We start from the raw sequence: 24,785 nt of genomic DNA on the forward strand, positions 1-24,785 counted from the left end.
CTTCTCCTACTCCTCCTCCACTCCTTCTCCTCCTCCTTCTTCTCCTTTCCTCCTCTTTCTCCTTCTCCTTCTCTTCCTGCTTCTCCTCTTCTCCTTCTCCTCCTTTCCTCCTCCTTCTCCTCCTTTCCTTCTCCTTTCCTCCTCCTCCTTCTCTCCTTCCTCCTCCTCCTTTTCCTCCTTCTTCTCCTTTCCTTCCCCTTCTCTTCCTCCTCCTCCTCTCCCTCCCCTCTCTTCCTCCTCCCTTTCCCCCCGCTGCCAACCTCCCCCGGGAGGCGCTGACCCGAGCCCGCCTCTTTCACCCTCGGCAGTGGAGAGCCTGCGGGTGCTGCTGCTGCGGCGGCTGGGGCCGGGCCGGGACGCGGAGCCCGAGGACGAGCTCACCCCCACGCCGTCGGTCAGCGGGGCCGCGGGCCAGGCCTGGGACTCGGGGCTCTGCAGCCAGGACTCGGCCCTGCAGGAGGCACCGGCGGAGCCCCCCGAGGACGCGGAGCCCCCGGACGGGACGGGGCCGGGGCCGGGGCCAGCCGAGGAGCTCAGAGTCGTCCGGAAAGGTGGCGGGAGGGGGCTTGGATGGGCAGGCACGGGGGCACCCCCCTTCTCCTCCTCCTCTTCCTCCTCCTCTTCCTCCCTCCCCTCTCCTCTCCCTGACCTGCCCTGGCTGGGATTTGGGGTCTCGCTGCCACCCGCCCAAGTGAGCGTTTCTGGATCGGGGCTGGGGGCTCACATGGGGGGGCTGAGGGGTACAGGTGAACCCCCCTCTGTCCACTGTGCACCCCGGGGGTGCGCGGGCTCGTGTGGGTGCTGGTGGATACTGGTGGTGGGCTGCTGATGGGTGCCGGTGGTGGGCTGCTGATGGGTGCTGGTGGTGGGCTGCTGATGGGTGCCGGTGATGGGCTGCTGATGGGTGCCGGTGGTGGGATGCTGATGGGTGCCGGTGGTGGATGCTGATGGGTGCCGGTGGTGGGCTGCTGATGGGTGCTGGTGATGGGCTGCTGATGGGTGCTGGTGATGGGCTGCTGATGGGTGCCGGTGGTGGGATGCTGATGGGTGCCGGTGGTGGGATGCTGATGGGTGCCGGTGGTGGGATGCTGATGGGTGCTGGTGGTGAGATGCTGATGGGTGCTGGTGCTGGGTGCGGGCCCTGCTCACCCCCTTTCCCCGACCCTCACTCTCTTTTCGGGGTGCACAGCCCGGGCAGAGGGGGGCAAGGAGGCCACGCCCTCTCCAGGTAGCAGCCAATCAGAAACTGAGCTGCAGGAAGCAGGCGGAGCTAATGTAGATGGTAAAGAGCCCCCCCCCTCCCGTCCCCGGGGTGTCCCCATTGTCCCGGTGTCCCCATGACCCCAGCAGGCCTCATCCTCTAATGGCACATGAGTCCCTGGGGGGGGGACACACCGCACCCCACACTGTCCCTAAGGACTGGCCCCAGGGCCACCCATTGCCACCACAGCCAGGACCCGAAGCAAGCTGGGGCCGGGTCTGTGTCCCTATCCCACCACAAAGGGACACATCCTGCATGGGGGGGGACACACAGCAACCCCCCCCCCCATGACACTACCAGCACCCCCCATGGGTGCCTGCCCCCTAACGCTGCTCATCCCCTCTCCAGGCAACTACTTCTATGTGAGCATGCCCATGGGGCTGCCCCCGGTGCTCCCCCCAAGCCCCCCCCGGGAGCCACCGGCCAGGCCGAGCCCCCCTGAGGCTCCCCCCGGGGACGTGGACCTCATCTTCCGCACCATCGAGCAGCTCACACTGAAGCTCACCAGGCTGAAGGTGAGCCCCAAACCGGGCATGGGGAGATGGCGGGGGGGGCACGTTTTGGGGGGGTCATTGGGTGTTGTGTGCCCCCCGGTCTGTGACCCCATTTCTCTGCTCCAGGCTGTGGAAAGAGCCCATCGGGAGCTGCTGCGGTCGCTGGGGCGCAGCTCCTCAGCCGATGCCACCCCCCTGGGGGGCTCAGCCCCAGAGATGGAGCCATGGGGCCGGCAGCCCCCCAGCCCCGACAGCGACAGCCCCTTGTCCCGCGCCCTGCGGAGCCTGCAGGGGCCCGCCACCAGCGCCCCGGGTAAGAGCCCTCCCCATCCCATCACATCCCCATCGCTCCCTTGCAGAGCCCCTCTCCATCCCATCACATCCCCATCGCTCCCTTGCAGAGCCCCTCTCCATCCCATCACATCCCCATCGCTCCCTTGCAGAGCCCCTCTCCATCCCATCACATCCCCATTGCTTCCATACAGAGCCCCTCTCCATCCCATCACATCCCCATCGCTTCCATACAGAGCCCCCCTCCATCCCATCACATCCCCATCGCTTCCATGCAGAGCCCCCCCTTTCCATCCTTATTCCCCCCTTTCCCCATTCCCTTCTCCCATCCCTTCCATGCACCCCCCTCTATCCCATCCGCTCTCTCCATCCTCCCCCCCCATTCCTCACCCCTCTCCCCTCTCTTCCAGGCTCCAGAGCCCCCCTGGCCGAGGCCCCCCCTCCTGACCTTTAGCACCAGTGGGGCCCCCCCGAGCCCCCCCCGCTGTGGGGCAGGGCTGGCAGGAGGGAGCCGCCATGGGCCCCCCCATGGCACCCCTTGGGCCCCCCCACGGGCCCTGGATCCGGTCTGTATAAATGCACTTTGTTCTGCCCCCCCTGCGGCCCCCCCGCCTATAAATATGTACGTACGTGCCCCCCCTGTAAATACCCTCCCGCGGCCCCCCTGCACCCGGCGTCCCCCCCCCGGTGACAGTCGCTGACCCCGGGGGGAGCCAGGTCCCATCTCCCCCTCCCGGGTGTCGCGGCGAGGCCGGCGCGGGGGGGCCCATATATATATTATATATAATAGAGCCGAGAGCGAGCGGTTGCGGTTGGACTCCTGCATCCCGCGGCTTTTCCGCCTTTCCCGGTTCTTCTCCTCCTTTCCCGGTTCTTTTCCTGGGTCCTTTCCCTCCTCTCCATCACCAGGCTCTGGGGTTTGGGGTTGGTTTCCAAGGGACCTGGGGCCGCCCTAAGTGCCCGCATCCTGCTCCTCCTCCTGCTCCGGGGCTTTGGGACCGGGCTCCCCCAGCAGCAGCTCCTGCAGGCGGGCGAGGGCCGGGCTGGTGGCAGGGATGCGGTTGCTCTGTGGGGAACGGGGGTCTCAGACCCACACTGATGCCATCCCCATGGCAGTGCCAGCCCCACATTGATGCCATCCCCATGGCAGTGCCAGCCCCACACTGATGCCATCCCCATGGCAATGCCAGCCCCACACTGATGCCATCCCCATGGCAATGCCAGCCCCACATTGATGCCATCCCCATGGCAATGCCAGCCCCACACTGATGCCATCCCCATGGCAGTGCCAGCCCCACACTGATGCCATCCCCATGGCAATGCCAGCCCCACATTGATGCCATCCCCATGGCAATGCCAGCCCCACACTGATGCCATCCCCATGGCAGTGCCAGCCCCACACTGATGCCATCCCCATGGCAGTGCCAGCCCCACACTGATGCCATCCCCATGGCAGTGCCAGCCCCACACGATGCCCCCCCCGCACCTCCAGCCCGAGCCACTCCAGCCCCTGCTGCCCGGGCCCCTCCGCCTGCTCCTCGCGCTGCTGCGCTTCCAGCGCCGCCAGGAAGGCTCCGAGGCCGCGCTCGGACACGCGGTTGTCTGCGGGGAGGGGGGGGGGGGGCCCGGGTCAGGGCGCGCAGCAGGGTCCCGGTCCCGGTGCCCCCCCCCCCGGCACTCACGGTCCAGGCTGAGGCTGCGCAGGGCGCGGTTCCCGGGCAGCAGCACCGAGCCCCGCAGCGCCCGCGCCTCCAGCAGCGCCCCGGGGCCGCACGCGCCCGACAGCGCCTCCCGCAGGCACAGCGGGGGCTCCGCGTCCGCGCTCGGCCTCTGCGCGCCCGCCCTTGGGTCCCGGCTGCGGGGGAGCTTCGGGTCCGGCACTGCCGGGGCAGCGGGGACGGGGCTGAGGAGGGACCCGGGACCACTGGGACCGCCCTGGGCCCCCCAACCTCCTCCCGCCCCAACCCCACTGTGCCCCCAACCTCCTCCTGCCGCGGCCCCACTGTGCCCCCAACCTCATCCTGCCCCAGCCCCACTGTGCCCCCAACCTCCTCCTGCCGCGGCCCCACTGTGCCCCCAACCCCATCCCGCCCCAACCCCACTGTGCCCCCAACCCCATCCTGCCCCGGCCCCACTGTGCCCCCAACCCCATCCCGCCCCAGCCCCACTGTGCCCCCAACCTCATCCTGCCCCAGCCCCACTGTGCCCCCAACCCCATCCTGCCCCGGCCCCACTGTGCCCCCAACCTCATCCTGCCCCAGCCCCACTGTGCCCCCAACCCCATCCTGCCCCGGCCCCACTGTGCCCCCAACCTCATCCCGCCCCAACCCCACTGTGCCCCCAACCTCCTCCTGTCCCGGCCCCACTGTGCCCCCAACCTCATCCCGCCCCAACCCCACTGTGCCCCCAACCTCCTCCTGTCCCGGCCCCACTGTGCCCCCAACCTCATCCCGCCCCATCCCCATCGCTCCCCCCAGCCCCTCGGAGCCCCTCTCACGCCTCTTGCTGTGTTTGAGCTCCTCTTTCCGGTGCGGCTCCTGCAATGGACGGGGCAGGAGCCATCAGGACGCTCCCCCCCTCTCCCCGCGGGGAGCGGAGCCCGGGCCCGCGCTCACCTTCCTGGGAGCGGCTCTGCCGGGCCGGGCCGGGGCCCCTTTGCTGCCCGCGATGCTCCCGCCCCGGCTCGCAGCGGGGCCGCCGTGGGGCTCGGTCTCCTCTGGGCACTGGGGGGGCCACAGGGACGGGATCAACGCTGGGAGCCCCCCCCCCGGCAATGGGATGGGGGGGGGGGGGTCCTCACCGCACGGCACCGTCCCAAGGCCTCGGCCAGGAGCAGCCGCCGCCGCTGCGCCTCCTCCTCGGGCGTGAGCGCGAACGGCGCCAGCACCTGCGGGGAGCGGCGGGAGCGGAGCGGAGCGGGTCCGGCCGCGTCCCGCACCCGCGGCCCCGGCCCCGGCGGCACCCACCTGGGCCAGAGCCGAGGCCCCCGCGTCACCGATGTCGTTGCTGGCCAGGGACAGGGAGAGCAGGGAGCGGTTGAGGCGCAGGCCCTGAGGGACGGGAGGGTGCAGGGTGAGGGGTGATGGGTGATGGGTGATGGGTGATGGGTGCGGGACGAAAGGTGCTGGGTGCAGGGTGATGGGTGCAGGGTGAGGGGTGCAGGGTGAGGGGTGCAGGGTGAGGGGTGCAGGGTGAGGGGTGCTGGATGAAAGGTGCTGGGTGCAGGGTGATGGGTGCAGGGTGAGGGGTGCAGGGTGATGGGTGTGGGATGAAAGGTGCTGGGTGCAGGGTGAGGGGTGCTGGGTGCTGGGTGTGGGATGAAAGGTGCTGGGTGCTGGGTGCGGGATGAAAGATGGTGGATGCAGAGTGATGGGTACCGGGTGCAGGGTGCAGGTACTGGTGCTGGGTACAGGGTGATGGGTGCAGGGTGCAGGTACTGGATGCTGGGTAATCGGTGCAGGGTACTGGGTGCAGAGTGATGAGTACCAGTCCTGGGTAACGGGTGCTGGGTAATGGGTGCAGGGTGATGGGTACTGGTGCTGGGTTCTGGTGCAGGGTATGGGTGATGGTGCTGGGTTCTGGTGCAGGGTATGGGTGCTGGATATGGGTGATGCATACTGGTGTAGGGTGCTGGTACAGGATGCTGGCACTGAGTGATGGGTACTGGTGTATGGTGATGGGTGCAGGGTATGGGTTCTGGGTACTGGGTGCAGGATGCTGATGCTGGGTGCAGAGTATGGGTGCTAGTGCTGGGTGCGGGGTGCAGGGTGCTGGGTGCAGGGCTCTGACACCGGGTGCAGGGTATGGGTGATGGTGCTGGGTACTGGGTGCAGGGCTCTGACGCCGGGTGCAGGGTACTGGCACTGGGTGCAGGGTGCTGGTTGCAGGGTGCTGGGTGCATGATGCTGACACCGGCTGCAGGATATGGGTGATAGTGCTGGGTGCAGGATACTGGGTGCTGGTTGCAGGGTGCTGGATGCAGGTGCTGAGTGCAGGGTGCTGGATGCGGGGTGCAGGATGCTGATGCCGGGTGCAGGATATAAGTGATAGTGCTGGGTGCAGGATGCTGGTTGCAGGGTGCTGGATGCAGGATGCTGGTGCAGGGTGCAGGGTGCAGGATGCTGATGCAGGGTGCAGGATATGGGTGATAGTGCTGGGTGCAGGGTGCTGGGTGCAGGGTGCTGGATGCAGGATGCTGGTGCTGGATGCCGGGTGCAGGATATGGGTGCAGGGTGCAGGATGCTGGTGCAGGGCGCAGGATATGGGTGATAGTGCTGGGTGCAGGGTGCTGGGTGCTGGATGCAGGGTGCTGGGTGCAGGGTGCAGGGTGCAGGATATGGGTGATAGTGCTGGGTGCTGGGTGCTGGTGCAGGGCGCAGGATATGGGTGATAGTGCTGGGTGCAGGGTGCTGGGTGCAGGGTGCTGGGTGCTGGGTGCTGGTGCAGGGTGCTGGGTGCTGGGTGCTGGGTGCAGGGTGCTGGTGCAGGGTGCTGGGTGCAGGGTGCTGGTGCAGGGTGCTGGTGCAGGGTGCTGGGTGCTGGGTGCTGGGTGCAGGGTGCTGGTGCAGGGTGCTGGGTGCAGGGTGCTGGTGCAGGGTGCTGGGTGCTGGGTGCTGGGTGCAGGGTGCTGGGTGCTGGGTGCTGGGTGCTGGTGCAGGGTGCTGGGTGCAGGGTGCTGGGTGCAGGGTGCTGGTGCAGGGTGCTGGGTGCTGGGTGCAGGGTGCTGGGTGCTGGGTGCTGGTGCAGGGTGCTGGTGCAGGGTGCTGGGTGCTGGATGCAGGGTGCTGGGTGCAGGGTGCTGGATGCAGGGCACAGGATTGGGTGCCGGTGCTGGGTGCGCGGTGCCCACCTCCGCGATGCTCTGCGCGCCGCGGTCCGAGATGCGGTTGAAGCTCAGCACCAGCGACTGCAGGCGCCGGTTGCAGCTCGTGGGGGTCGAGAGGCTCCTCCCGAGGCGCTGCGCGGCCGCGTCCCCGATGCTGCAGCTGCGCAGGGAGAGGTGGCGCCACCTGCAACAGGGACCGCGGTGACAGCGCCGAGGGGCTCCGGGCAGGGACCCTGCAGCGCTGCACCGGGACCTACAGCGAGAGCACCCATAGCGCTGCACCGGGACCTACAGCGAGAGCACCCATAGCGCTGCACCGGGACCTACAGCGAGAGCACCCATAGCGCTGCACCGGGACCTACAGCGAGAGCACCCATAGCGCTGCACCGGGACCTACAGCGAGAGCACCCATAGCGCTGCACCGGGACCTAAAGCGAGAGCACCCATAGCGCTGCGCCGGGACCTACAGCGAGAGCACCCATAGCGCTGCACCGGGACCTAAAGCGAGAGCGCCCATAGCGCTGCACCGGGACCTAAAGCGAGAGCACCCATAGCGCTGCGCCAGGACCTACAGCGAGAGCACCCATAGCGCTGCACCGGGACGTACAGCGAGAGCACCCATAGCGCTGCACCGGGACCTAAAGCGAGAGCACCCATAGCGCTGCACCGGGACCTAAAGCGAGAGCACCCATAGCGAAGCGCCGGGACCTACAGCGAGAGCACCCATAGCGAAGCGCCAGGACGTACAGCTAGAGCACCCATAGCGCTGCACCGGGACGTACAGCTAGAGCACCCATAGCGCTGCGCCGGGACGTACAGCGAGAGCACCCATAGCGCTGCACCGGGACGTACAGCGAGAGCACCCATAGCGCTGCGCCGGGACCTACAGCGAGAGCACCCATAGCGCTGCGCTGGGACGTACAGCGAGAGCACCCATAGCGCTGCGCCGGGACGTACAGCGAGAGCACCCATAGCGCTGCACCGGGACCTAAAGCAAGAGCACCCATAGCGCTGCACCGGGACCTAAAGCGAGAGCACCCATAGCGCTGCACCGGGACCTAAAGCGAGAGCACCCATAGCGCTGCGCCGGGACGTACAGCGAGAGCACCCATAGGGCTGCGCTGGGACGTACAGCGACAGCACCCATAGCGCTGTACTGGGACTCAGCACAAAGCGCATGGACCCTCTAACTCCATACTGGGACAGAGTCCCACAGTGCCAGCACCGTATAGCACCATAGTGGGACATACAGCCTCATAGTGCCAGCACCATATAGCTCTGTATCGGGACATAGAGACCCACAGTGTCAGTACTGTATAGCTCTGTACTGGGACTATCTAGCTCCATACTGGAACCATAAAGCCACATAGTGCCAGGACTGTATATCTCCATACTGCCTGGGCCCATATAGCTCCACACCAGGACTATACAGCCCTATACTGCCTGGGCCCATATAGCTCCACACCAGGACCATATAGCCCTATACTGCCTGAGCCCATATAGCTCCACACCAGGACCATATAGCCCTATACTGCCTGAGCCCATATAGCTCCACACCAGGACCATATAGCCCTATACTGCCTGAGCCCATATAGCTCCACACCAGGACTATACAGCCCTATACTTCCTGAGCCCATATAGCTCCACACCAGAACTATACAGCCCTATACTGCCTGAGCCCATATAGCTCCACACCAGAACTATACAGCCCTATACTGCCTGGGCCCATATAGCTCCACACCAGGACCATATAGCCCTATACTGCCTGAGCCCATATAGCTCCACACCAGGACTATACAGCCCTATACTTCCTGAGCCCATATAGCTCCACACCAGAACTATACAGCCCTATACTGCCTGGGCCCATATAGCTCCACATCAGGACCATACAGCCCTATACTGCCTGGGCCCATATAGCTCCACATCAGGACCATACAGCCCTATACTGCCTGGGCCCATATAGCTCCACATCAGGACCATACAGCCCTATACTGCCTGGGCCCATATAGCTCCACATCAGGACCATACAGCCCTATACTGCCTGGGCCCATATAGCTCCACATCAGGACCATACAGCCCTATGCTTCCTGGGCCCGTACAGATGTTGGGGCTCGGCCCAGCTCCCACTCACAGGCTGTCGCTGCCCATCAACAGCTGGAAGGCGGCTTCAGGCAAAGGATTCCCCTCCAGGCTGAGCGTCCTGCGGAGAGCCCCATTCCAGCGCTCAGGATCCTCCCTGGCCCCCCCAGGCCTTAATGAGCGTTAATGAGGGAGCGTTAATGAGGAGCGTCAATGAGCGCGTACCGCAGGCGGGAGCAGCGCTTTGGCAGCGCCGCCAGCACCGGCAGCAGCGGCTCCGGCAGCGCCACGTTCCAGAGGCTGCGGGGGGACACGGAGCCATCAGGGTCCCGCTGCCATAGGGGGGGACATGGGGGTCCCGCTGCCTGCACCTCGCACTCACTGCACTGCCTGCAGCGCCCCAAGCGCGGGCAGACACTGGCTCAGGACCCCCAGCATCTCCTCCTCGAGCTTCCAGCCTGCGGGATACAGGGGTACAAGGCTATGGGGTGGGATGGGGCCTGTCCCCCGCTCCCAGCGCGATCCCAAGGGGTGATCCCAGGCTCTCCCCATCCACCAGGACCCACCCCGCAGGAACACGGCGCGGACGCTGCGGGGGTCCTCCCGCTCCCGCTCCACCTGGATGCGGGGCTGGAAGCTCCTGTACTTGCGCTCGATGCGGGACAGCGCCTCCTCCAGCGTCCCCGCGGGCGGCTCCGCTGCGGGACAGGGACAGGGACGGCTCTGGGGGTGCTGCCAGCACAGACCCCCCCCCTTTAACCCCCCCCGGATCCCGCTCACCGTCCGCAGGGAAGCTCGGGGCCGGCCGCACCGAGACCCTCGGGGCATGGGCGATGCCTGCGCGGGCGCAGAGCTCGGGGAAGTCCTGCTCCAGGATACCGGAGCACTGGAACTCCTCTGGGGCAGGGCAAGGGGGGGCACATCAGGGGGTCCCGCGCAGCATCCCCCCCCCACAAAGCCGCTGCGGGGCCGGGGCTCACCTGGGCCCTGCTCACTCTTCCTCCCCGGGCTCTTCATCTCCTCCTCCGTGGCCACCAGCGCCTTCTCCCTGAGGGTGCGATCGCTCCGGCGCCGCATGACCCACGGATGGGGGGCACCGGGGGGGCGGCTCAGCGGCTCCCCCCCCAGCACCAACCGGGGGTCCCGGTGCTGTCCCGAATGCGGGTGAGGGTCCCGGGGAGGGGGGGCCCTGTGGGGTGGAAGGGGGTGTCCCAGGGATAAGGGGTGCTGGGGGGTTGTCTCTGGAAGGGTCCCTAATGCGGGTGAGGGGGTCCCAGGGCCCTGTTGGGGTCCCTATTGGGGTGGGGGGAGTCCCAGGTCCTTATGGGGGTGAGGAAGGGTCTCAGGGCCCTATGGGGGTCCCTGTGTGGATGGGAGGGGGTGTCTCAGGGATAAGGGGTGCTGGGGGGGGGGCTTGTGACCGGGGGAGGGTCTCGATGAGGGTTCACGGAAGGGGCAAAGGGGTGTCCCGATGGCTGGGGGTCCCTATGGGGGTGTCTTGAGGGTCTCTAGGGGGTGATGGAGGGTCCCAAGGTTGGGGGGTCCCTATATGGGTCTCCTTAGGGGGTGAGGGCGGTTGTACCAGGCCTGGTGCCTATGGGGCTGCGAGGAGGGGGGTGTCAATGGGGCGAGGGTACGGGGTGGGTCCCTATGGGGTCTCCTGGGTGCTGGGCTCCCTATGGGGTGCAGGGAGGTCTCTATGGGGTGAGGAGGGGTCCCTATGGGGTGAGGGGGGAGCCCGGGGCCGGCAGCGACCTCGGTCCTTGGCAACGCAGAGGACGCGAGGGGCGGGGCCTGCGCGGGGGCAGGGCCGGTGCTGAGTGGGCGGTGCCTAACGGAAAAGGGGCGTGGTCTGTCTGGAAGGGGCGGGGCCGTCCGGGAAGGGGGCGGGGCCTCAGCTGAGCATGGGCAAGCGTTGGGCTGTGACCGAGCCCGTACCGGGGCCGGCGCCGGAGCCGCCGGGGCTCTGCTGAGGCCATCATTGGGCCAGCGCTGGGCGCGTCCTGCCCCGTTTCCTGCCCCATTCCTGAGCCCATTCCTGGGGCCCTCACTGGTCCATTTCCTGTCCCATTACTGGGTCTTGGCTGGGGTCATCGCTGGACCATCACTGGGCCCTTACTGGTCCGCTTCTTCTCCCATTACTGGTCCCATTACTGGGTCTTTACTGGGGTCATCACTGGACCATGACTGGGCCCTTACTGATCCATTTCTTCTCCCATTTCCTGTCCCATTACTGGGTCTTTACTGGGGTCGTCATTGGGCCACCACTGGGCCCTTACTGATCCATTTCTTCTCCCATTACTGGTCCCATTACTGGGTGTTTACTGGGGTCGTCATTGGGACACCACTGGGCCCCTAGTGCTCCGCTCATTACCCCATTACTGGGCCTTTCCTGGTCTCATTACTGGGTCTTTACTGGGGTCATCATTAGCCCCACCCCGGGTCCTTACTGGTCCATTACTGGCCCGGAGCCCATCCCTGTCCCACCCGTGGGTGCCCCAGCAGAGCCCCCCCATTCCACAGCCAGCCCCCGCTCGCACCGACACCCCTTTATTCAGCACTGGCACCCCCGGAGCTGGGGGTCCGGGTCAGCGCCGTGTCCCCGGTGCCCCCCCGGTGCCCCCCAGGTCCTCGCGGTGCAGGCGGTGACGGTGGGTGTCGGGTGGGGGGCACATCGTAGTGAATGGGGATGTGGCTGTTCTTGGGGGAGTCGTAATGGCTCGGGGGGGGCGCGGGGGGCACAAGGTCCCGCTCCTCCCGGCAGCTCTCTGCGGGGACAAGAGCAGGTCACAAGTGGGTTTGTGTCCCCTCCTTGGTGCCACGTGTCCCCCCACTGCCCGTGTGTCCCCCCAGTATCCATGTACCCCCAGTGTCTGTGTCCCCCCACTGCCCGTGTGTCCCCCCCCAGTATCCATGTACCCCCAGTGTCTGTGTCCCCCCACTGCCCGTGTGTCCCCCCAGTATCCATGTACCCCCAGTGTCTGTGTCCCCCCGATGTCCGTGTGTCCCCCCCAGTATCCATGTACCCCCAATGTCTGTGTCCCCCCGATGTCCGTGTGTCCCCCCCCGTATCCATGTACCCCCAGTGTCTGTGTCCCCCCGATGTCCGTGTGTCCCCCCCCGTATCCATGTACCCCCAGTGTCTGTGTCCCCCCGATGTCCGTGTGTCCCCCCCCGTATCCATGTACCCCCAGTGTCTGTGTCCCCCCACTGCCCGTGTGTCCCCCCCAGTATCCATGTACCCCCAGTGTCTGTGTCCCCCCACTGCCCGTGTGTCCCCCCCCAGTATCCATGTACCCCCAGTGTCTGTGTCCCCCCACTGCCCGTGTGTCCCCCCCCAGTATCCATGTACCCCCAGTGTCTGTGTCCCCCCACTGCCCGTGTGTCCCCCCCCAGTATCCATGTACCCCCAGTGTCTGTGTCCCCCCACTGCCCGTGTGTCCCCCCCCAGTATCCATGTACCCCCAGTGTCTGTGTCCCCCCACTGCCCGTGTGTCCCCCCCCAGTATCCATGTACCCCCAGTGTCTGTGTCCCCCCACTGCCCGTGTGTCCCCCCCCAGTATCCATGTACCCCCAGTGTCTGTGTCCCCCCAGTGTCCGTGTGTGTGTCCCCCGTATCCATGTACCCCCAGTGTCTGTGTCCCCCCCAGTGTCCGTGTCCCCCCCCCATGCCCGTATCACACCGTGGGGCTGCTCCTCGAGGGGCCGGATCTCGGCGTAGGACATCTCCCTGCGCACCGGGGGCCTCATCTCCATGTAGCTGCCCTCGGGCGCCAGGGGGGGCTCCCGGATGGTGGCGTAGGGGCTCTCGCTGCCCAGGGAGCTGCCGCTGCCCCCCAGACCCTCCGGGGGGGGCTCTGAGGGGGAGGAGTTGGGGGGTCCCCATGGGGGGGACAGGGAGCAGCTGCGTCAGGAGAGTCCCAGCCCAATCCCATTCCCGCCCTCTCCTAATCTCTTCCCCATCCTTTTCCCATCCCATCCCATCCCACCCCATCCCACCCCACCCAACCCCGCCCCATCCCACCTCATCCCGCCCCGCCCCATCCCGCCCCACCCCACCCCATCCCATCCCACCCCACCCCATCCCATCCCACCCCACCCCACCCCATCCCATCCCAGTCACCCTTTCCCATCCCATCCCACCCCATCGCACCCCACCCCATCCCATGCCACCCCATCCCAGACACCCTCTCCCACGCCATCCCGTTCCTTTACCTTCATACTTCCCCAGGCTGCAGCTGCAGCTGTAGCTCCGGTCCAGCTGCCCCCCTGCAAAGGGGCAGGTTTGGGGTCCCCCCCCGCTCCATCCCCGCCCATCCCCGCCCCTTCCCGGTGGGTGTGAGCCGGGAGCGCTCCCGTTGTCCCCCCGTTACCGCTGCTGCCCGAGGCGCCGCGGGGCTTCCAGCCGGGGGGAAGCGTGGTGCTGCCGGCTCCATCCGCAGGCGCCGGGAGCTGCGAGCCGGGGACCTGCGGCGGGACGGGAAGGGATGGGATGGGATGGGATGGGATGGGGTGGGATGGGGTGGGATGGGATGGGATGGGGTGGGATGGGGTGGGGTGGGATGGGATGGGGTGGGATGGGATAGGATGGGATGTGGTGAGATGGGATGGGGTGGGATGGGATGGGATGGGGTGGGATGGGGTGGGAAGGGACGGGACGGGATGGGGATGGGATGGGATGGGGTGGGGTGGGATGGGATGGGATGGGGTGGGATGGAATAGGATGGGGTGGGATGGGATGGGATGGGGTGGGATGGGGTGGGATGGGATGGGATGGGATGGGGTGGGATGGGGTGGGAAGGGACGGGATGGGATGGGGATGGGATGGGGTGGGATGGGATGGGGTGGGATGGGATGGGATGTGTGGAATGGGGATGGGATGGGGATGGGATGGGATGGGAATGAGATGGGGATGGGGTGGGGTGGGATGGGATGGTATGGGAATGAGATGGGATGGGGTGGGATGGGGAGGGATGGGATGGGTTGGGATGGGGTGGGATGGGGTGGGATGGGGTGGGGTGGGATGGGGTGGGATGGGGTGGGATGGGGTGGGGTGGGATGGGGTGGGATGGGGTGGGATGGGGTGGGATGGGGTGGGATGGGGTGGGGTGGGATGGGATGGGATGGGGTGGGATGGGGTGGGATGGGGTGGGATGGGATAAACATGAGGCTTCAACAGCACCGTGGAGCCCTGTACACCACAGTGCACCCTCCAGCACCCCCGTGCACTCCACCGTGGAGCACCATGCAACCCCATGGCTCACCATACACCAGTGTGCTGCACCATGGTGCCCCATACAACACCATCACAGTGCCCCGTGCAACAACACCCTGGTGCAGTGCCCAGCACCGGTGCCCTGTGCAAAACCATGGTTCACCGTGCAGCACTGTGCTACTCCAGCGCGGTGCACATCCAGCACCCTGGTGCATTGGTGCCGCGGTGCCGTACCTTGATGCTGGCTGTGTCCGGGACACCAGGAGCTGGCAGCGGGCACTGGGACAGTGTGTGGTAGCTGGGGTTGCAGTAGTAGTGCGCATGGTGGCTTGGGGGCACATCTGCGGGGCAGGCATCAGTGTGGCCACCACGGTGGTGTCCCCATTGCCCCCATGGCGGCGTCCCCACCACCACCACCATCACCTGGCACCATGTAGTCCGAGGTGTCCGTCTGTCCTGCTGTATAGGCCACAGCAAGGTGCCGGCTCCCCTTCCCCTTCCGCCGGTGCCGGCACCACAGCCCCGCAGCCACCATGGCCACCAGCAGTGCCGCCAGGGCCACCAGGCTGAGCACCACCGCCAGCGAGCTGTAGGCTGCTGGGGGGGCTGGCACAATGGTGTAGGGCTGCTCGGGGGTCCCTATGGGGAGAGGACATGGCACAGGGTGTCCATAGGGTGGCATAGGGGCCCTGGGGGGGTCCCCAGTGCTGCACCCACTCACCGTCACCGCAGTGGGTCCCGGTCGTGCCAGGGGCGCAGGGACACGTCCCGCTGGCCGGGTGGCACGTGGCATTGTGGGGACAGCGGCAGAGCTGTGAGCACTGTAGCCCAAAGGTGCCGGGGGGGCAGGCTGGGGAGGGGGGGGACAGAGATGGAGACAGAGACAGGCAGATACAGGCTGCTTGGGGGCATACGGTGCCATACTGGGACCATACAGCTCCATAATGGGACATACAGCTACGTACTGGGACATGCAGCTCCATACCAGGATCATACAGCTCCATACTGTGACATACAGCTCCATACTGTGACATACAGCTCCATACTGGGACATACAGCTCCATACTGGGATGATACAGCCCCATACCAGGACTATCCAGCCCCTTATGGGGGCATACAGATCCATACTGGGACCACAGAGCCCCATGCTGCTCAGGGCTGTATGTTTCCATAGAGGGACCATATAGCTCCAAACTCCCTGGGACCATCTAGCTCCATAGCAGGACATACAGCCCCATAGTGCCCAGGACTGTATAGCTCCATCTAGCTCCATAGCAGGACATACAGCCCCATAGTGCCTAGGACTGTATAGCTCCATATAGCTCCATACTGGACCATACAGCCCAGAGTGCCCAGCACTGTATAGCTCCATACAGGGACAATATAGCTCCATACTGGGACCATAAAGCCCCATAGTGCCCAGCACTGTATAGCTTCGTACTGCAACAATGCAGCCCAATAGTTCCTGAGCCCATATAGCTCTATAGTGGGCCCATATAGCTCCATACTGCCTGTGACCATACAGATCCATGCTGGGAAAATATGGCTCCATACTTCCTGGGATCACCTAGCTCCATACTGGGACAATACAACCCCACAGTGCCCGGGGCCATCTAGCTCCATAGTGGGACAGTATGGCTCCATACTGCCTGGGATCACCTAGCTCCATACTGGAACAATACAGCCCCACAGTGCCTGGGGCCATCTAATTCCATACTGGGACATACAGCTCCCTGCTAGGCCCATACAGCCCCGCCGTGCCTGGGCTCATACAGGTCCATAGTGCCCAGGAAGGAGTGGGGCAGGGCTCACCCTCACGGCCCGGGGCAGCTCCTCCCGTGCCCCCCATCCCTCGGGAGCGCAGACCCACGGCGGGGGGGCTCCATGCGGGCCCTACCTTCCCCGCAGAGCGGCCCGGTCCACCCGGGCGGGCAGAGGCAGGTCCCGTCGGGGGGGTGACAGGAGCCCCCGTGACGGCACAGGCAGGGCTGGGTGCAGGCAGCGCCCCACGACCCGGGGGCGCAGGCTGCGGGTGGAGCAAGCGATGGGGTCAACGGGCTCAGCCCCGCTCCGCGCCCCCCACCCCGAGCCCCCCGACTCACGCTGGGCGCAGCGGGGCCCGCGGAAGCCCGGGGCGCAGAGGCAGGAGCCGTTGGTGGGCAGGCAGGAGGAGCCGTTGGCGCAGGAGCAGCTCAGGGCGCAGCGCTTCCCGTAGCGGCCGGGCGGGCAGGCTGCTGGCAGCGGCTCCTTAGCACCGCGATGGGGGCCACGGGGGGCGATGTTTGGGGGGGCCGGGGGGGGGAGGGAACTCACGGCGCTGGCAGGAGGGGCCGCGGAAGCCCGGGGCGCAGGTGCAGGAGCCGTCGTGGGGTGAACAAGCGGCTCCGTTGCGGCAGGAGCAGGGCGAGAGGCAGCCGCGGCCCCAGAAGCCCTGGGGACAGCTCTGCTTGCACTGGGAGCCTGCGGGAGGGGGGAAAGGCTGCTCTGTGCGCTGGGGGCCAGAACCCCCCTGTGCTGGGCGGCATCAACAGGAGGGGAGCAGCAGGGCAGGGAGGGGATCCTGCCCCTCTGCTCTGCTCTGCTCTGCTCTGCTGTGCTCTGCGAGACCCCCCTGCAGCACTGGGTGCAGCTCTGGGGTCCTCAGCATAAGGACATGGAGCTGTTGGAGCAAGGGCAGAGGAGGCCACGAGGATGAGCAGGGGCTGGAGCAGCTCCCATAGGAGCCAGGCTGGGAACATTGGGGCTGCTCAGCCTGGAGAAGAGAAGCTGCGTGGAGAGCTCAGAGCAGCTCCCAGGGTCTGAAGGGGGCTGCAAGGATGCTGGAGGGGGACCTTCATCAGGGACTGGAGCGATAGGACAAGGGGTGATGGGTTCAGACTGGAACAGGCGGGATTTAGGTTGGATATTGGGAAGTTCTTCCCAGTGAGGGTGGTGGGACACTGGAATGGGTTGAATGGAGAAGCTGTGGCTGCCCCATCCCTGGCAGTGCTCAAGGCCAGGTTGGACACAGGGGCTTGGAGCATCCTGCTTCAGTGGAAGGGGTCCCTGCCCGTGGCTTTAGCTGAGCTTTCAGCTCCCTTCCACCCCAGCCCGTTCCATGGTTCCATGAGCGCTGAGGGCCCAGGGGGTGCCCCCATGCCCGCGGTGCCCCCATTACCTGTCCAGCCGGGCAGGCAGCGGCACTCCCCGGTCACGGGCTCGCATCCATCGGCGTTGGCGCAGTCGCAGCGCTCCCCACAGCCCGCCCCGAACGTCCCGTTCTGGGGTGCAGAAGGGGGGGGGTCAGTGCCGGGGGGGGGGGCATCGAGCCCCGGTGGCGGCGGCGCGGGCAGGGCTGCGGCACTCACCGGGCAGGGCTGCAGGCAGCGGGGGCTCTGCCAGCCCGGCGGGCAGCGGCAAGCCCCGCTCTGGGGGTCACAGCCGGCCCCATGGGCACAGTCACAGCTCCGGTTGCAGCCGGGGCCCCATGAGCCGGCGGGACACGGGGTCGAGCAGTCGGGGCCGTGCCAGCCTGGGGTGAGGGCGCAGTGGGATTGGGTGGGGGGAGGGCTTTAGATGAGCTTTAGGGTCCCTTTAACCCAACCCTTCCCATGGCTGCATGGGGACCCCCCCGCCTGCACCCACCTTCCTTGCAGAGGCAGGAGCCGTCGAGGGGGGAGCAGGCCAGCGCGTGCTGGCAGGAGCAGCGCCCCGAGCAGTTGGTGCCAAAGGTGTCGGGGGGGCACAGGGAGGAGCAGTGCTCATCCTATGGGGGGGGACACACACGAGGGCCTCAGCACAGCCGGGACCCCCCCTTCCCCAGGGCTGGGGGGGTTCGGAGCCCCCTGTCCCAACCCCGTCTCCCATGGGACACAATCGTCATGCCCAGGGCTGCCTGGATCCCCCCAGGGATGCCCAAACCCCAAAACTGCCCCCCCCGAGGTAGAAGGAGCCCCAGCCCAGCCTTCACCATGCCCAGGCCCCCCCGAACCTCCCAGAGCCTCGGTCTTACCTAGAACCAGCCAGACCCCCCCTTTCCACCCCAGAACACCCGGACCCCCACTGCCCCCCACCCGTAGGACCACCCAGACCCCCAGTTTCCAACCCAGACCTCACTTTCCCCCCCAGGAGCACCAGACCCCGACTGTCCCCATAGGGATGCTCAGACTCCCACTGTCCCCCTAGGGATACCCAGACCCCCACTGTCCCCATAGGGGTGCTCAGACCCCCACTGTCCCCATAGGGGTGCTGAGACCCCCACTGTCCCCATAGGGATGCTCAGACCCCCACTGTCCCCATAGGGATGCTCAGACTCCCACTGTCCCCATAGGGATACCCAGACCCCCACTGTCCCCATAGGGATGCTCAGACTCCCACTGTCCCCATAGGGATGCCCAGACACCCACTGCCCCCATAGGGATACCCAGACCCCCACTGCCCCCATAGGGATGCCCAGACCCCCACTGCCCCCATAGGGATGCTCAGACCCCCGCCACTCCCCGTGTCCCCGCACCGTGTAGCCGGGGGGGCAGTGGCAGATCCCGGTGGCCCCGTCGCAGACCCCCCCGTGGAGGCAGAGGCAGGGCTGGAGGCAGCCGGCGCCGAAGGAGCCCTGGGGGCAGCTCTCGTTGCAGAAGAGCCCGGCCCAGCCGGGGCTGCAGACGCATTCCCCCAGCAGCGGGTGGCAGCTGGGGGGGGGGGGACAGGTTCAGCACCCCCGGTGCTCCCAGTATGGGCCATTGGGGGAGCAGGGAAAGGGCTTGCAAATGGGGGGGGGCACAAAGACGTTGCCGTGGGGGGGTAAAGGTCTGTGTGGTCACCGGCATCCTGGGGTGGCAGAGTGGGGCGGGTGGGATGGGGGTGCAGGGTGGGATGGATACGGTAGGGTGGGATAGGGATGCAGGGTGGGATGCGGTGTGGAAAGGGTGGGATGGAAGTGACAGGGTGGGACGGGGGTGGCCTGGTGGGACAGGGATAGCAGAGTGGAATGTCGGGGGGATAGATCAGATGGGTTGGTTGGGGGCGCATGGGGTGGATGTGGTCCCGCCTCTGGCTGCGGATGGCAGGGTTGGATGTGGGTGGATGTGGGGTGGATGTGGGTGGATGTGGGTGGATGTGGGGTGGATGTGGGGTGGATGGGGGTGGATGGGGGTGGATGTGGGTGGATGTGGGATGGATGTGGGGTGGATGGGGGTGGATGGGGGTGGATGTGGATGGATGTGGGGTGGATGTGGGGTGGATGTTGGGTGGATGTGGGGTGGATGGGATGGATGTGGGTGGACGTGGGGTGGATGGGGGTGGATGTGGGGTGGATGTGGGGTGGATGTGGGTGGATGTGGGGTGGATGTGGGTGGATGTGGGTGGATGTGGGTGGATGTGGGGTGGATGGGATGGATGTGGGTGGATGTGGGTGTATGTGGGGTGGATGGGGTGTATGTGGGGTGGATGTGGGTGGATGTGGGGTGGATGGGATGGATGTGGGTGGATGTGGGTGTATGTGGGGTGGATGTGGGTGGATGTGGGGTGGATGGGATGGATGTGGGGTGGATGGGATGGATGTGGGGTGGATGGGATGGATGTGGGTGGATGTGGGGTGGATGTGGGGTGGATGGGGTGGATGTGGGTGGATGTGGGGTGGATGGGGTGGATGGGATGGATGTGGATGGGGTGGGGGTTACTGGTCCCACCTCTGGCTGTGCTGCGGGTGGCAGAGGCAGCGGCTCTCGCAGTGGAGCCCGTAGAGCCCGGGCAGGCAGCGCCGCTCCTCGCAGCGGCTGCCCTGGAACCCGGCCTCGCACAAGCAGCCGCCGTCCACGTGGAAGCAGCGGCCGCCGTTGGCGCAGTCGCAGCGCTCCCGGCAGCCCGGCCCGTAGCGCCCCACCGGGCACCGCTCCCGGCACCTGCAGTGGGGTGGGGGAGGGCCTGCACCGGGACCGGGCACCGGCAGCGGCGGGGCCCGGCGGCTCCGTCCCCGTGTGACCCCTCCCCGTGCACCCCCATCTCCATCCTTCCCCTTGTGCCCCTGTCCCCGAGCGCCCCCTCCCCATGTGCCACCTCCCTGAGCACCCCCATCCCATCTCCATCTTTCCCCGGTGCTCCCGTCCCCACGTGCCCCCATCCCAAAGCACCCGGTCCCTCTGTGCCCCATCCCATGTCCCCCCCTCCCTGCTCACTGCTCTCCGGTGAAGCCGGGGGCACACTGGCACTGCCCCCCCTTGGGCTCACAGTGTCCCCCGTTGTGGCAGTGACACTCGCCCTGGCAGCCGGGCCCGAAGCGCCCAGGGGGGCACGGCACGGAGCAGATCTCCCCCTGCGCAGGAGCACGGGGGTCAGCGGGGACACCGAGGCGGCCACGGCGCCTTGCGGGCTCGCTGCGCCCCTACCATCCATCCGTGCGGGCAGACGCAGGCGCTGGTGCCGGGGGGGTGGCAGAGGCCCCCGTTCTGGCAGGGGCAGGGGGTGTCGCAGGGGGTCCCCTCGGGGCACGGCACCTCGCAGCTGCGGGGGGGGAGAGGGATGAGCGGGACCCCCCCGGCGGGGGTGCGGGGTGGGGGGCTCCGGGCACGGTCCCCGCACACTCACAGGGGCCCGGCGAGCTCCGGGGGGCAGCGGCAGGCGCCGGTGGAGGCGTCGCAGGCGGCGCTGGGGGGGCAGGCGCAGCGCAGGCGGCAGCCGCGGCCGTAGGTGCCGTTGGGGCAGGGATCGCGGCAGCGCGGGGCCGCGAAGCCGGCGGGGCAGGAGCAGGCGCCGCTCAGGGGGTCGCAGGGGGCTCCGTGGTGGCAGTCGCAGCGCTGAGAGCAGTCGGGGCCCCAGGAGCGCTCGTCACAGCCTGCGGGGACACCGCCGGTACCGGCCCGTCCCTTGGAGTGCACTGCGCCCTGTCCTGTGCCACCGCGTCCCATCCCATCCCATCCAGCCCTTGGTGTGTCATCTCATCCCATCCCAACCCATCCCATTCCGTTCTAACCCGTTCCATCTCATCCCATCCCATTCTAACCCATTCCATCCCATTCGACTCCATCCCAACCCGTCCCATCCCATTATAACCCATCCCAGCCCATTATAACCCACTCCATTCCGTCCCATCCCATCCCAACCCATTCCATCCCATCCCATCCATTCCATCCTATCCCATCAATCCCACCCCAACCCATTCCATCCCATCCATTCCATCCTATCCCATCCATCCCACCCCATCCCACCTCATCCCTTCCCATCCATGCCATCCATCCCACCTCATTCTTTCCCATTCCATTCCACCCCATCCCATTCTTGTCCTGTCTCCACCCCATCTCATCCTCATCCCCATCCCCATCCCCATCACAATCCCACCCCCATCCATCTCCAACCTTATTCTATCTTCATTCCTATCTTCTGTTCATCCAAATCTCCATCCCTATCCAAACCCATTCCCATCCCCTTCTCCAACCCCATCCCATACCATGCATAACCCATCCCAATCTGTCCCCATTCCAGTCCCATCTCTATCCCATCCCTCATCCCATTCCTAACCCATTCTCCATCCCCGTCCCATGATTACCCTATCCCAATCTTCCCATCCCATTCTCCATCCCCACCCCATTCTCCATTCCCAGCTCATTCTTCACCGCCATCCTTCTCCATCCCCATCCCCATCCCATTCCCTGTCCCTATTCTACCCTCCATCCCTCTCCCAACCTCCTCCATATCCCCCCCTTCCCTCCATCCCCCCCTCCCTCCCATCCCCGCCTCCACCCTGTCCCCACGCCATCCCCATGCCTCCCTCCCCGGTCCCCATCCCGTGTCCTCATCCCGCACCGCTGGAGCAGTCGGTTCCGCGCCAGCCGGGCTCGCACTGGCACCGCTCCGGAGCCACGCAGCGCCCATGGACACACTCCTGCGAGCAGCGCGCTGCGGGGACACGGCCGGGGGAGGCTGAGCGGGGACAGGGCCCCCCGGAGCCCCCCAACCCGCCCCGCTCCCGCACTCACGGACGCAGGTCCCCCGGCTCTCGTAGTAGCCCTGACAGCACTGGTAGCGCCGGCGGGACTCGGTGCGCAGCGTCTGCCGGTACTCGGTGCGGTGCACGATCCTGCGGCACCGCTGCCGTCAGCGGGGACGCACAACAGCCCCCTGGGACACCCCGCAGTGGGGCAGCCCCCCTCCAGCCCCCCATGGGCCATGGGGACCTCCCTGCAGTCCCCGAGAGGTGCCGGGGGTCGGGGGTGCTCCCACCTCTGCTGCAGGCAGGGCAGGGGGGTGCCCATCACCGTGGGGCAGGGCTCGCTGGAGGACACGACGTGGGGCTTGGTGTAGGACTCCTTCACCGCCACAGTGAAGCTGCCGTTGGGGGGGACACGGGGTCATGGGTGGTGAAGGCAGGCCCCGGGGGGGGACCCCACCACCGTCCCCCCCAGCACCCCCAGTGCCCCCAGTCCTACCTCTCCCAGTAGCTGCAGACGTTGGGGTCGCTGGGCCGCAGCGCGGACAGGAGGCAGAGGTGCAGCGCCAGCGCCGCAGCCCGCAGCACCATCCTGCACGGAGAGACCACGGCTTCACCCTCTGCCCCGCCGCATTCCCGATCCACACCCTCCACCCCCGGCTCCGGAGCGGGATCCAGCATCCCCATGGAGCTGCCTTCAGCATTCCTCAATCCCAGCCCCGGCCTGTGCCAAGGGGAAACTGAGGCACGGCCGCGCTGGGTGGCCCCACGCAGCCTCATCCCAGCTTCCCGACGCTGCATCCTGGCATCACCGTATCCCGGTGCGGGGGGTACCCGAGGTGCCAGGGTGGAATTCGGGATGGATGGCGGCTCCCAGCCCCGGGCACGGCGCCGCGTGGCCCCAGCTCAACCCGTTCCGTGTTTATTCCCTGTTGCGTTTCCTGGATCCAGCAGCTCCTTGCTCAACCCAATGAGGGTCCGGCTTTGCCGGGGCGGCTCCGGGATCGCTGCCAGCCTTGGGGCTGGGAAAGGGGGACAAGGAAGGGACCCCGAGCCCGCGGGGCCGTGTTTACCGGCACACGCGTGCTGCGGCTGAGCCCGGTGCCGGGGAAGGAAACAGAGGTTTCCTGGTCGGCACAGCTGGATTTATGGATGCTTCCACGCTGCTCCAGCCATGGGGACACCCCAAAAGTGCTGCCCCGGCACCCCCGGAGCTCATCCGGTGGGATGGAGGGAGCGAGTGACCCCCCTTATCCCGCAGGCGTTGGGTTTGGGTGGGAAAACTGTTTTAATGGGAAAGTTTCCCCTTCGGCTCCCAGCGGTCAGGAATTAACTGCTCATTAACTAAGGAATTGGATCCTCCCGAGGGGGCAGAGCCGGGAAGACCCCCCCAGCCCTCCCCATGGCCCCGCTGCCGGCCCCATTCCCTGCTCTGGCAATGGGGGGGGCCTCAGCGCTGCTCCAAACAACAGGAACTGCTGGGAGATGCTGGCAGGAAAAGAGAGGAGTCATCAAAACCCGCTGGTGGGCCCCATCTGCTCCTCACTGGGGGGGCCTGGTCGTGGGGAAGAGCCCTCCCAAGGCCGCCATAGGGGCAAGAGACTCCCCCAAAGAGTCATTGCTCTGCGGCCACCCCATGGGTGCCCCTGAGCACCCCTGGGTGGGATGGGGAGCATCACCCGCCGGTGATGGGGTGACATAACCCAAAGGGAACAGCATGGGGCGGGCAGCAGGGCTGGGGCCCAGGGGCTCCAGAAACCAGGGACCAGGGCACCAGCCCTGCCCCGTCCTTGCTGGGGACATGGTGCTGGCCCTCCCCCGGAGCCACTATCTCTGCTCCAGCGCTTCCTCCAGCACAACCCGATGGGTGACGAGTTTCCTCTGGAGGCTTCGGACCCACAGGGATGGGGCTGGGTGAGGGGGACCAGGACGAAGGTCAGGATCAGGGTCGGGATCAGGGCTGGGATCAGCCATGGGACCACCGCAGGGTGTCACAGCACCGTCATCCCGCTGTCCCCTCATCCCCCATCCCGCCGTCCCCATCCCTTTGCCTTGTCCGCTGGGACCCTGCGGCATTCCCAAGCCCCCGGCACGGCGCTGGGACCGTCCCCTCCGGCGGCACCCCCCAACCCCAGCCCTGGGGACGGTGGCACTCACCTGGCCGGAGGCCACGGTGCCGTGGGGCTGGCGCTGGCGGCGTCGGAAGCGGAGGCAGGGCCGGGGCCGCTGTCAGGAAGTTTGGGAGTTTGGCCGCGGAGACGACTGCGGAAAAGGGAAAAAAAATGAAAACCCCGCGCGCTTCTGGGTGGGTTTTTCCTTAAAAGCCCTTTTCTGGCCACAAATCAGCGAGTTTGGGAGCAGCAGCAGCAGCTGCCGGCGCTGGGGCGGGGACGGGGCCGTGGGGATGCTCCAACCCAGGTCAGGTCGCATCCCCTCGTGTCCCCATCAATGTCCCCCCATCAGTGTCCCCTGAGGGCTCTGTAGGGACCTGTGACCCCCGTGTCCGTGGGTCCAGCCCTGCCCGCCCCATGGCTGCTGACCGCGGGATGGAAACACGGCACCAGTGAGGGTCCATCCCGGCTTCTCCCGCCCTGGTACTGGCACCCACGGGCATGAGCACGGGACCCCCGGGCAGGGCTTTGCTGTGGCTTAACAGCAGCATCTGGTGGCAACGTGGGGAAGAATCTGGTGTGCAGTATCCCAGACCATTATCCCAGTC

General features: G+C 66.7%; 3 protein-coding genes across 3 annotated transcripts in view; 1 reads left to right on the plus strand and 2 right to left on the minus strand.

Annotated features, from left to right (window-relative positions):
• The window catches only part of ARHGEF11 (Rho guanine nucleotide exchange factor 11), a 27,377-nt gene extending 24,704 nt beyond the window's left edge, over window positions 1–2,673 (plus strand). The window contains exons 37-41 of the mRNA XM_080635041.1: window positions 309–551; window positions 1,190–1,282; window positions 1,610–1,776; window positions 1,882–2,068; window positions 2,457–2,673. Coding sequence (XP_080491167.1) covers window positions 309–551; window positions 1,190–1,282; window positions 1,610–1,776; window positions 1,882–2,068; window positions 2,457–2,500 — 734 coding nt within the window. The 3' untranslated portion in view covers window positions 2,501–2,673. The remainder of the gene's footprint in view (window positions 1–308; window positions 552–1,189; window positions 1,283–1,609; window positions 1,777–1,881; window positions 2,069–2,456) is intronic.
• A 325-nt stretch (window positions 2,674–2,998) lies between these two features.
• LRRC71 (leucine rich repeat containing 71) lies at window positions 2,999–10,986 on the minus strand (the record flags this gene model as incomplete). The annotated part of the gene is made up of 15 exons (XM_080634885.1): window positions 2,999–3,112; window positions 3,533–3,648; window positions 3,729–3,949; window positions 4,441–4,583; window positions 4,662–4,769; window positions 4,847–4,933; window positions 5,013–5,096; window positions 6,896–7,055; window positions 9,003–9,122; window positions 9,176–9,250; window positions 9,333–9,408; window positions 9,517–9,648; window positions 9,731–9,847; window positions 9,931–10,139; window positions 10,889–10,986. 15 exons carry the CDS (start codon window positions 10,984–10,986, stop codon window positions 2,999–3,001), a joined length of 1,860 nt encoding a protein of 619 aa, XP_080491011.1.
• Window positions 10,987–11,500: 514 nt separating this feature from the next.
• PEAR1 (platelet endothelial aggregation receptor 1) lies at window positions 11,501–24,325 on the minus strand (the record flags this gene model as incomplete). The annotated part of the gene is made up of 23 exons (XM_080634886.1): window positions 24,224–24,325; window positions 22,566–22,658; window positions 22,360–22,464; window positions 22,116–22,216; window positions 21,943–22,035; window positions 20,728–20,974; window positions 20,529–20,643; window positions 20,319–20,455; window positions 19,833–20,045; window positions 18,659–18,833; window positions 17,791–17,911; window positions 17,514–17,677; window positions 17,324–17,426; window positions 16,480–16,626; window positions 16,269–16,397; window positions 16,064–16,192; window positions 14,888–15,016; window positions 14,590–14,805; window positions 14,401–14,507; window positions 13,325–13,418; window positions 13,167–13,220; window positions 12,635–12,808; window positions 11,501–11,718 (listed from the first exon to the last, which is right to left on the minus strand). Exons 2-23 carry the CDS (start codon window positions 22,655–22,657, stop codon window positions 11,501–11,503), a joined length of 3,063 nt encoding a protein of 1,020 aa, XP_080491012.1. The 5' UTR covers window position 22,658; window positions 24,224–24,325.
• Between the last annotated feature and the right edge of the window lie 460 nt (window positions 24,326–24,785).

The sequence above is a fragment of the Psittacula echo genome (genome assembly GCF_963264785.1).
Source record: "Psittacula echo genome assembly, chromosome: 26".
Taxonomy (NCBI): Eukaryota; Metazoa; Chordata; class Aves; order Psittaciformes; family Psittacidae; genus Psittacula; species Psittacula echo.